The sequence below is a fragment of the Uloborus diversus genome, chromosome 4, assembly GCF_026930045.1.
Source record: "Uloborus diversus isolate 005 chromosome 4, Udiv.v.3.1, whole genome shotgun sequence".
Classification (NCBI taxonomy): Eukaryota; Metazoa; Arthropoda; class Arachnida; order Araneae; family Uloboridae; genus Uloborus; species Uloborus diversus.
Window position 1 is genome coordinate 117,053,137 of NC_072734.1, and position 12,256 is coordinate 117,065,392.

The 12,256-nt window shown below is 31.9% G+C and overlaps 1 protein-coding gene across 4 annotated transcripts in view; it reads left to right on the plus strand.

Moving 5' to 3' along the window:
• Positions 1 to 1,450: 1,450 nt before the first annotated feature.
• The window catches only part of LOC129220330 (transforming growth factor-beta-induced protein ig-h3-like), a 52,786-nt gene continuing 41,980 nt past the window's right edge, over positions 1,451 to 12,256 (plus strand). The window contains exons 1-3 of one of the 4 annotated variants that reach the window (XM_054854731.1): positions 1,461 to 1,616; positions 1,837 to 1,939; positions 5,014 to 5,336. In XM_054854731.1, coding sequence (XP_054710706.1) covers positions 5,231 to 5,336 — 106 coding nt within the window. In that variant the 5' untranslated portion in view covers positions 1,461 to 1,616; positions 1,837 to 1,939; positions 5,014 to 5,230. Of the gene's footprint in view, positions 1,617 to 1,836; positions 1,940 to 5,013; positions 5,337 to 12,256 lie in introns of all 4 variants that reach the window. The other 3 variants (XM_054854730.1, XM_054854732.1, XM_054854729.1) reach the window with 3 other exon arrangements.

Genomic DNA, 12,256 nt, shown 5'->3' on the forward strand with positions numbered 1-12,256 from the left:
TTTTGAAAACGTCCCAATACTTTTGGTTGAGTATTAGTCTCGGTATAGTTTTTGATACTAATATATGACGTGAGCTCTTTCGCTCGCATTAACTGTAGTTTTGAAAAAAGAAAGAGACGGGAATTAATTTTGTCAGATTATGATATTCTTGTCATAACTGTACGGTTTCATTTAAAAATAAGTGCAGAACAAATTGAGATCTTTTCCTGAACTTTATTGGTTTTGACAGATCGAAAATCTTCAAATTTGTTTAGTTTCCATATATTCCTGAACGTTTTATTGTGAAAAGATATGATAAACGAAATTTATTTTATTTGTTTGCATGAATGGCTTTGTAGAAAAAGTGTATATTCCTGTGTCGAAGTTAATTGCTTAGTTTTTTCAAAACCAAGCAATTAACAATTTATCAAGCATTTAAAATTTTTTGACAGAAATTTAAATTTCCAATGTCCAAAAGTAAGGACTGAATTTACGATAAATTTTGACATCAACATTAAGGTTGTGCGATTATTTTTGCAGAAAATTTTTTTACATCCTCAATTCGTTTCTGGCTCCATAAATGCATGTGTGATTTAATTTTTATTGAAAATGACAAACGGAAAATACCTTTTATGTGACAAAAGTTGCAGGACAATTAGTCTCTTCTTTCTGGAAAAATCCGTTTTTTTTTTTTTTTTTTTCAATTTCCTTTCGATGCAGAAATAGATATAATTAGGCTATCGTAATTTTTGAGTAAACCTGCTTCAAGAATCTAAAAGTTCTCCTATGGGAAAAAGTAAGAAATAAAATTATACTTGAAAATGAATGTTTTATTTTTAATCACCAACATAATCAATAAAATATTTTGCAAAAAGTCGTTGGTAATAACAAAGGTGGATTTTACCAACTATGGCAATTGCGAGGGACCCCTTCGACAATAGGGGCCTCAAACGGTGTTCAATGATAAATGTTTTTCAAAATTATGTAAAATTACCTCTAAACAGCTATTGCGACGGTCCCTGAACTTGTAAATCAGCTACTGGGTAATAAGCGCATTTTGGTTATTGTTTTAGCGGTAATTGTTTGAAGTGTGCAACAAAAAATATTCATAAGAAGCAGCACGAAACAGTCGCGGCGAGACGATCCGAGAGCTTTGAAAAAGAACCAATGAACATTTCTTTTTATCCATATTTTGTAACGCAAATGCTAGTGAATATTCAGCTATTGCAGTAGGATTTTGAAGCTTAATAAACACATCAGCATATCTTAACATTCGGTGGTTGACGTCACTGGTTCTTTTTTCTTACATCAATCAGTTCCGCCCCTCTTCTCACAAACAAAGGAAGATACAACAGCGAAACTTACCTGCTTATAGTTATGAATCTTGTTTTTGGCCCAATGACTGAGCAAAATTAAGTAGCTCATGATATTATGTTTTGACATGAGTTTTATTTCACTGTTTCTGAAAGAAATCCGATTTGCCAGCAGCAAAATGGTTTTGAGCAGTAAAACATTTGCTTTTCCTCCCAGGATTATTTTCAGTGCTTGAAATTAGTTACAAAAAGACATTTATCTAACCATTCTTCGTTTTGAGGAGTATAATATGTTCCTAATGCACTCAGATTCACAAAAGCAAAGTAAGTTAATTTATTTTTTTTCGTCTCTTTAGTATTTATTTTGAACTTGAGGAAGGTGGAACTATTGACGCACTTGAAAATTTTCAACTTCATAAGGTTGAAAGTTTTGTAAAATCTAACACAGTTTAAACTTTGATAATTTTTAAGGTATTTTCAAAACTTTAACTAACGTTAAATGAACGCCAAAGTTTATGTTGTTTATGAAACATATTTTCCACAGGTTTTAATTTTCTGATGGCGAGAGATCTGCAATAACACATCAAAGAACACTTGTATCAAAAACTTATGCAGCTTTGCCTTTTTGTTTTTTTAAAATATTTTTGGTAAGTTCCAGCAAGTTCTTATGTTTACAAAGCGTTCTATAACGTGTATTTACTGAAACTTGCTAATTCAAACAAGAAGTTCTGTCTAGAACTATACGAGCCTACTTTCCCGTATACCCATACTGCTTTCTAGTACCTGATCAATATTCTCAAAAATAGCTAAAATCGCAAATTGTTTCAAACATATTTTTTTAATAATTTAAGCTAATTTCTAGGAATAAAAAAATATTCCTCACTCATCTAAAAAAATGAGATGCGTAAAAATAAATAAATAAATAAGTAAATTTAAAAAAAAAAACGAACAAAGAAAATAGCAGGACCTTTTAAACTAAGCAGCTAATACACTTTTTAACATTAAAAAAATTCTTTAACAGCTTTCAAAACAAAAAAAAATAATAATTAAAATTAATAAGTTCATTAAAATAAATACATCATATCAAAAAAAAAAGAAAAAAAATCGTTTTTTCCCCCTGTTGCCAAAATTAATTTTTTTAATGAATTAATGCACTTACCAATATAAATAAAAACAATAAAATGTCAACTTAAGAAAATAAATAGTATATGTGTATGTATATATATATATGTATATATACATATATATATATATATATATATATATATATATATATATATATATATATATATATATATATATATATATATATATATATATATATATATATATATATATATATATATATATATATATATATATATATACGTATATCATTGTCAAAAAAAAAAATTATCTGCGCATATCTTTATGTAATAAAATAAGACTATGACTAAACATAGGATTATGACTTCGAGTTTATTCTCCGAAAACTGAATACCTAAATTAAAACTTTAGCATGAAAATAAAAACAAGTCATATCAACAATAATTATGTCACGGTTAAAACCATAGCTGCGGAGTCGGAGTGGGAGTCAATCTCATTTTGGGATAAAGGAGTCGGAGACGAATATCCAAGAATCGGAGTCAGTCATTTGTCCTCCGCGTATAAATTTTTGACAAAGCTACGAAGTCAGAGTCGAAGTCGGGGAGTCGGAGTCCGAATAATTGTCGGGCACAGGAGTCGAATTCGGAGTCAGGTGTTCCTAAATTCTTGGAGTCGGAGTCGGGAGTTTGTCGTCAAGAGCTATTTTCAACAAAATTTGTTTGAAGTAAATCCGCTTTCTAGTGCGAAATCTACATTGACTTTCAGTTTCCCCGTAGGCGCTAATGTTAAGGGTTTTGAACTGTTCAAAATTGAACGGAAAATTGTTCAAATCAAAAAGATATTTATATACAAAATTTTCATCAAACGCTTTTTCCTACAAAGTTTGTTTGAAGCAAATTCGCTTCACAGTTCGGAATTGCCTTGAATTTCCCCGTAGGCGGTAATGTTAAGTTTTTTTGAACTGTTCAAAATTGAACAAAAAATAGTTCAAATCAAAAAGTGAAATTTGAGAATGAGGTGTCCTCGCCGAGATCTTTCGAAACAAAAAAAAGTTTGTTCGAATCGGACTATTGATTCAAAAGTTATTAGGGAGGGGGGGGGGCAGACAGACAGACCGACAGATATTTTTTCCCATCTCAATACCCTGCTTTCCAATTTTTAATTTTTCGATATTTATTTAATTATTTTATTTATTTTTGACTTTTTTTTGTTTTTCGCGATATTTTTAAGATGCATTCAGCCTTCTTTCATGCTTTTTTCTTCTTTTTCTGACTTTTACTGGGAGAGTAGGCTAAAAACTATGGTGTAAAGGAAACAGGATGACAAAAGTTTTATTAAAAATACATTACAAATGTTTAAAACTAAAATATTTTTCCTATGAAATAAAAAAAAGATTTTTTTAACTTTCATCACTTTCTACTTGAAATTGCGTGCTTTTAAAGACATGAAACGTATGAAATTTCTCTTAATATTTTTATCAACTTATTTTTTTTGCTTTCGAAACTTGAAATTGAGTTAAGTTGTGCCATAAATCGAAGCAATAATTCGTTTCTTCTACATCTGTTACACATTAAAAAATAAACACCGAAATATAAAATATCCCAATTCATAAAAATTGACAGTTATGGGAGAGATAGAGCTTAAAAATTTAGAAGTATATTTGAAAGTATGAATAACAAAAAAAAATGCAGATATGCAATAAAGCTTTTAATAGGACTAATCTAGTATATTTTTTGTTAAATAATTATAAAGTATGTCTTTGCTTTTTTTTTTGCCTTAAGTTTTCGTTACTATTACTTTGAAACGTGTGTAACATGAAATTAAATGAATGTATAATGCTCAAACACTTTGAATATTGTTATAATTATTGAGATTTAAGAGAAAATAAAAGTTTTTAAAATGTGTGGTGTACGTTGGTCCGGTCCAACGTGCCCCATAAAGAGTTACCAACTTACCCCACGTTCTTGGTCTGAAAAAGTAATGTCACATTTTTTTTTATTTTTGGACAAAAAATAAAATAAATGCCAATAATTGTGAAGTAAAAGAACTTACTTTAAGAAAGGAGTTAATTTTTTTTCCTCCCACAATCAGGATGAAAACCATTAAAAAACATGAAGTTACAATTCTCTAAAAATTACTGAGGACTACTGACATAACACTCGCTAGAACAAAATTTGCTCAATGTAACTGTACCATGTGATTTCATTATAGGATTTGTGGTACCATAGGTACTATTTGTCAGTCATAAAATAAAATAAAAATATTTATAAAATTGAAATAACTGAAACCGGTCCAACGTGTCCCACGGTCTAACGGGCCTCATCTCCCCCTATATTTTGTACTCCAGGAACATCTTTTCGTCCTCAAACTTTCTTAAAAAGTATCTTGCTCAGAAAAAAAGGGTTTCTTGAACTCCTGAAACACGTGCCTGCAATTCCTTTTGCTATTTGAACTAAAATTGTACTCAAATTCATGCTAAACTTAAACCTTGACTTACATTATCTTAATTCTAGTTGGCCGATTCTTTCTGCTTTAACCTCACCTCTGCCTACTGGTCATGTTTTTCTAAAAGAAACATTATTGCTAAAGAAGTTGTCAAAAAGTGAAATTTTTTTAATTCCCCTCTCATGATGAGAAAGCATTAGGTGTCCCAGATAGGGAAAGCGCCCGATCAACACGTGTTCGGACATAGATTGATGTAAAGGTCGACAAGGATCCGCTGGACCTTGAAGGAGGTATCCAACCGCGAGACCGGCCACAACAGGGGGGTGCACATCATCCCCGTGGATGATGTCACTTCCGGATGCGGGAAGAGCCGTTTGAGAAGGTGGCTATCGGCTGCGAGAGCGAAGATGCGTTGCCGTGGGATGCTGCTGCTGTGGATGCTTCTGCTGATCGCTGCTCAGGCTCAGGAGCTCAGGCCTTCGGCTTTTGGGAGCAGCTTCCACAATAAAACGGGTAAGTTAAGATTTTTTTTCTTTTGAATTTTTTTAAGTAGTCAATGGAGTGATTTCCAATCCCATCTGTTTTCTGCTCGTTCTTCTGTTATTTGTTCGTTATAACCGAGTACTCGTAGAAAACGAGTTCATGGAAAAAATTCCTAAATATTCATCATAGTTGCTTTTTAACCACTGTACAGTACCAAAGAATTTTGTTAGTTTACTTTGAACTGTCCGAATTCCCCCTTCTTATGTCATTGTTCTTGAAAAATAAACATATGTACACATTTTTAATTTTTAAGTACATTTCTTTACTCCACAAATTAAAAAAGCGCTGTCATCACTTGTTCTCAGGATTTATGATTCATCACTAACATTCGTTGACTTTGGAATGCTAAAAAAATTTACCACAAAAAGATAAACTGAGTCCCATCATTTGGGAAGTTAGGAGACTGGTTTTTAGCCCCCTCCCCCCACCTTTTTTATTCCAAGATTTTGGAAGCAATGAAATTCTAAAATGAGTACGGTATTAACCCAACTAAACACCAATTACTTTCCCTTTTCAATGAGCTCCCAAAGAAGATGTATACACTTTCAAACTCAGAAACAAGTTACTACATATGAACTTTTTGATAAATTTAGAAATTGAAACAACCGTCAATTTAGTTTTTTTCTAATTCTAAATATTTTTTTTTTGAAGCTGGGAGGGGGGGGGGAACTGCCCAACCTTGCCCCCCTCTGGATATGCCCATGCGTAGAGCTGGCTATCGCCATCCATGTCGAACGAATATTGTAAAGCGCTAACTCTTTCATTCTAATCAATCTTTAACAGCTGGCAACCCCAATTTGCGGTCATTTTTACATAGGCAACTTAGTTTATCACGTTCAGAAAAAATTAGTTTTAATTTGATATATAAATTATGACTATACTTTATGAGTGCATAAATGCGCACCAATAGGACCCGTTTGCATGTGGCTGCGAATAGGTAGCGGCGAGTTGCACAACGGCAACCATAACTCTTCAAGTTCTTTAGGTATATTTCTTTGAAGTAGAGCATAGTTTATTTCAATAACAAATGCGTCATTTGAACCCGAAAATTTCAAACAATATTAATTTGATAAAAAGTACTTGCGGGCACTTCTTGCTAGGCAACCTAGCCAATACACATTGTTCCTTTCATAATGTAATATAAAAATTTGATTTTGGCTTTATACTCGATGAGTGCAGTAATTCTGCAGCCGGATCTCGTACTATAATGCATCTAGAAAATATCGCGAAAAAAAAAAAAAAAGTCAAAAATAAAAAGAGCAATTAAATAAATATCGAAAAATTAAAAATTGGAAAATAGGGTATTAAGATGGAGAAAGAGATCTGTCGGTCGGTCTGTCTGTCTGTCCCCCCTAATAACTTTTCAGTGAATAATTGAACTGTTTTTCGTTCAATTTTGAACAGTTCAAAAAAACTTAACATTAGCGCCTACGGGGAAATTCAATGCGATTCCGCGAACATAGAGGCGAATTTGCTTCAAACAAACTTTGTGGGAAAAAGCTTTTTATGAAAAACATGTATATAAAACATCTTTTTGGTTTGAACAATTTTCCGTTCAATTTTTAACAGTTCAAAATGGTTTAACATTAGCGCCTACGGGGAAACTGAAAGCCAATGTAGATTCCTTGCACTAGAAGGCGGACTTAATTCAAACAAATTTTGTTGGAAATAGCTCTTAACGTCAAACTCCCGACTCAGACTCTGAGAATTTTGGGTCACCTGACTGCGACTCCGACTCTTGTGCCCGACGATTAGTCGGACTCCGACTCCCCGATTTCAACTCTGACTTCGTAGCTTTGGCAAAAATTTATACATGGAAGAAGAATGACTAACTCTGATTATTGGATATTTAACTCCGACTCCTTTATCCCAAAATAAGTCCGACTCCGACTCCGCAAACAATGGCAGAATTGCGTACTCTAAAGGAAATGACCGATTCCAACTCCGAGTCTTTGAACTAAATACCTTCGGCTCCCGAATCTGACTCTCATATCTCAAAATGAGATTGACTCCGACTCCGCAGCCATGGTTTTAACTGAAATAATTATCTTCTTTACTAATGATAAAGCAGAAAGTCTCTCTGTCTGGATGTCTGTGATGCGCATAGCGCCTAGACTGTTCGGCCGATTTTCATGAATTTTTTCACAAAGTTAGTTTGTAGCATGGGGGTGTGCACCTCGAAGCGATTTTTCGAAAATTCGATTGTATTCTTTTTCTACTTCAATTTTAAGAACATTTTTCGGAGCAAAATCATCATAAGATGGACGAGTAAATTGCGAAATTATCATGACGTGGAATGGTAGAGCGAATGAACATAGACAATTGGCGAGAAATTCGTCATCCATTATTTGTAAATATACAGGCGAACCGAATGACCTTTTAATTTTCAACTACGGGCAAAGCCGTGCGGATACCACTAGTTGCTAATATGACTTGTTTTTATTTTCACTCTTAAGTTTTAATTTATGTATTCAGTTTTTGGCGGGAAAACTCGAAGTCCTATTATGTTTCTACTTAAAGGATGCGCAGACGATTTTTTTTTTTTTTTTGACAATGAAAATTATTTTTTTAGGTTGACATTTTATTGTTTTTATTATTATTATTATTATTATTATTTTTTTGGAAAATACATTAATTCAATTAAAATATTACGATTTCTTTATATAGTGTATTTATTTTCATGACTTATTAAGTTTAATTATTATTTTTTCTTTTTTGAAAGCGGTTAAAGAATTTGTTTTAAATGGAAAAAAGTGTATTAGCTGCTTTGTTTAATAGCTGATGCTATTTTATTTTTTTGTTTATTTATTTTTTCATTTTTTTACGCATCTAATTTTTTAAATGAGTGAGGCATATTTTATTCCTGTAAATCAACTTAAAATATAAAAAAAAATATGTTTGAAACAATTTGCGAGTTTAACTATTTTTGAGAATATTGATGAGATACTAGAAAATAGATATGTATATACGGGTAAGTAGGTTCGTTCAGTTCTAGATGGAACTTCTTGTTTACTATCAAAAAATGTAATCCACTTCAAACATAAACCTTGTAAAAGGGGAAATGCCCACCGTAAAAGATATAATAAATAAAAAATCTTTGGAAGAGGAGAAATAAGTTACAGCGTTTTCTGGAAAAACACAACATAAAAGGAAAATTTTTACTATGAGAATACAAAAAAGTTGAAATAGTCAAATAATATTGCTCCCTTTTCTCTTCCAAAAATTTTAATCCACTCCAAACATAAGCCTTGGAGGGGACATTGCTCCCTTGGTAAAAAATGTAAATAAGTAAAAACTCTTAAAAGAAGACACTTTCACAGTCGCATCTTTTTTATTGCTTCGAGATACAAAAAGCATATTTTCTATGCAGTACAAGACATTACTAATAAATTAATTTTTCTTGATGGTTTAAGCCCTGTACACATTATATGAAAACTGAGTATACTATTTTTTTGACTGATTTTATCTCATTTTTACTCATTCAATTTTCGTTATGACTGAAATAAACCGGTTTTGTGGTATTTGACTGAAAAATCATACATGTTCTTGCATCATTTGTCTTTTATATAATGTTGTATAAAAGTAAGAGAATAATTCTCAAGACAACATCCCTCAGCTGCAATTTTTCACTTTCTCCTAAAGATAACTGAGTGCTTTTTAGTTCTAGGTTAGCTCTTTTAAAAACCTTGGTTCAGGAATCTCATGGAAAATTTCAGTTATTGAAAATGATTTATTTGCTTTACATTGTAAACTTCAAATTCCGTCTTTGATTTTGATTCGGTTGATAAGAAGGATTTCGGAATAAGATTCTTCAGTCTACTTTTAAGCGTAGGTCTACTTTAGAAAAGTTTAAATTGCTTGGCACTTGAAATGCAGATCAAACTTCTCACCTTTGCATAAGGTAAAAATGGTGTTCTTAGTCTTTTACGTACACACTTGAATTCAGATCAGCTCAATGCTCTCAAAATGAATAGAAATTCTCCTTCGAAATATTCATTACCTAAGTTGGTTGCTCCCATTGGTAAAATTTTTTAGGGATAATGCCTCCACTGCTTCTCAAAAGGACTCTATTAGGCATCTCATTGCCAATACTGCAAATTTGTATTTGAAATCGTCATCAATTGTTTTTAACACGTGTGTTAATCTTTATTTAAAAAAATTTGTGATCTGATCTTAATCTAAGTTGTTACTAAGGCAGACAAAGGAGTTCAAACAGATAACCTTGGTCAAACAGATTTAAAATCTCGTATATAGATAAAGCGTTGATTTAACTAATGTTGGTCCTCATGTGACACCTCAAAAAGATCCTAGTACCAAAGAGGTAAACTAGATTCAAAATGTTGTAAAGTCTTCTACTGTCATCTGTGAGTCTTCAAAAGGGTCTCTGATATTTCTGTTGCATACTGCGCTAGTCTTCATGATCTATCAAGGGTACGTAGTCCTGGTGGCACCTCGCTGGTATATTGTTTAAAGCATTAGCATGGCTCCTTACTAACTTGCCAGCACTTAATCTCTAATTTTCTCCTCTTTTGAGGAACACTTCCTTCATTATTAAAAATTCCATTGATTTTTCTCACAAGTTATACCTTATTTTAAACCTCGTGGTTAACTTTGGCCACTGGAACCTCACTTTTTACTAATGCACCGGGTAATGAGGCAACGGAATGTCTCAAATTGAAACTTCAGAAGCATCAGGTTTCCAGATTTGAAGTTTAGGAACTTATTTCTCATTCCTGTGCTTGTCTTGAGTAAAATACTGTTGTATTTGTAGATGTGAGCTTTCGTATGAGTGAAAGTTTAGCAACGGCTAATTATTTCAGCCTTATTATAAAAGACATATATGGTAATATTTAGACAAAACGTTTTGAAACAATGACGTTTCATTTTTAAGTTCTTTATGTTGATGATGTTTTTTTTTCTTGATCAAACCTATGCTGAAATTGAACATTTACTCTCTACTCTTACTCTTATTGATCTTTGTATTCCAATTCATTGTTGAAAACGAAATGAAAAGCTTTTTTTTTATTTTTAGATTTTTGTATGTTTTGATTTTTAAAATATTGAAGAATTTATGACTTGCTATGACTTTTGCTATTATATTACCCCCTCACAAAATTTCCTCTCCATAAAATAAGCCCAATGTTAGTCTCTTTTAAGGCTTATATGTTCCGTGTTTTGAATATTTATTTTTTATATAAGTATTTGGAGACTTTGGAGTTCGGATCTTTCTTATTTTAGCTAACATCATTGACTATAGCCGTTATACATTAAGTAAGCCTTATCACTCTTTTGAATTTTCTGTTTCTCAGTGAGTTTACACTATAGATTTGCTTTTTTTTTAAATTTAAAATTCAGTCGTCAAGCAGCAAAAATGTGAAAGCGTTTAATTCTACTGTTGCGTTTTCTCATGTAAACAGTTTCAAAAGTACTATCTTGAAGCACCCAATCAGGAACAAAGCAACTAGAGTATTTAGAGTAATGCTTGAAAACGCGTCTGTTTTACTTTGGTCAAACTAAACGTGCTCTCAAGCATCATCTAAAAGAACATAAAAATTTCAATGAACGAAAAAAAAATCGCACACTCTTCACTTGCCCAGCTTTGTTGTTTTCTATTTATGACCTTGATTTTGGATAGCTTATTACATTATACTTTGAATAAAGTAAAATATAAACAGTGTAACAAACTCATTTCGTTTTACACTTTAAAAAATTCTCAATCACTAGTCATTTCTTTTCCAGTGTTCCAGTTTTTCCTGATATTTGGAAGTAATTTTTAAAACTTTTAAAGTTATTTTTTTTATCTGCGTTTCTCTTTCCTTCTTTACTCCTTAGGTTTCTGGTTTGTTGTTTTCGTTCTTTGATTTGTGCTGTGATTGGTTGACTTTGAATTTGAGTGTTCAAGTTTTTTACTTCTCCGATTGGTTGTTTTCGTTCCTTTGCCCTGTGTTATCATTAGTTAATTTCTTCTTCTTTCCATTTAGTATAAATACCGGAGTCTTTTGGTTGATGTGTCTTTAATCACTACTTTCGTTTTGTGAGTTGAGCCATTTTCACAATGATAAAAGGGCTCCATGACCCTAAAATCGCTATTTGAACTACTTTCTTGACAAATTATGCGCTATTTACCCCTTTCTCTTTTTTTTTCTTACTTTATTCACACGGTTTTAAGAATTTTGTTATTGCATCTGAAGCGAATATTGCAGATGCTGTGTTCCGATACTCACTTTAATTTCTGAAACTTTCCCCCACATGCTTGAGAAGTCAGTAGATATCAGTTTTTCTTACATTTATTTGTTGTTTTCTATATTTTTGGAGACTTGGTGCAAACCACTACATTTAAAATTATTCCTTCTCCTTGTTAAAGTGAAGGGAGAAACAAAAGTCAGTAATTTTCTTTTAAGGCAATAGGACTAATTTAGGATCTCTATATATTTTTGACGCATTTCGCCATATTTTTGACAACAGTCAAGCCCTCTTAATAAAAAAGCCCCCCCCCCCCAAAAAAAAAAAAAAAATCTGATAAGCGGGTTGTTTCATTTTCCGGGATCAAAGTAACAAGTTATCATAGTTCTTTTGCATTGAAAATGTATTATACTAAACGGGATATTCTTTTAATCGATATTCCAATAAGCTGGCTTGATTGTATTATATAATGTGTATTATTAAACAAGTTTTAGAAGAGAAAATAATTTTATCAATATTCTTGTATTTTTTATGATTTAAAACACAATAAGTTGAAGCGAAATTATCAGTTGTAAAATATAACTTTCAAAATAGAAAAAGTTCCAAGAAAAAATAATTATTAAATGAAAACAAAAAACCCGACTGCGTAAGAACCAAAAAAACTAAAAAGAAAAAAAATATAATCCCAGTAGTTTAGAATTTTATTG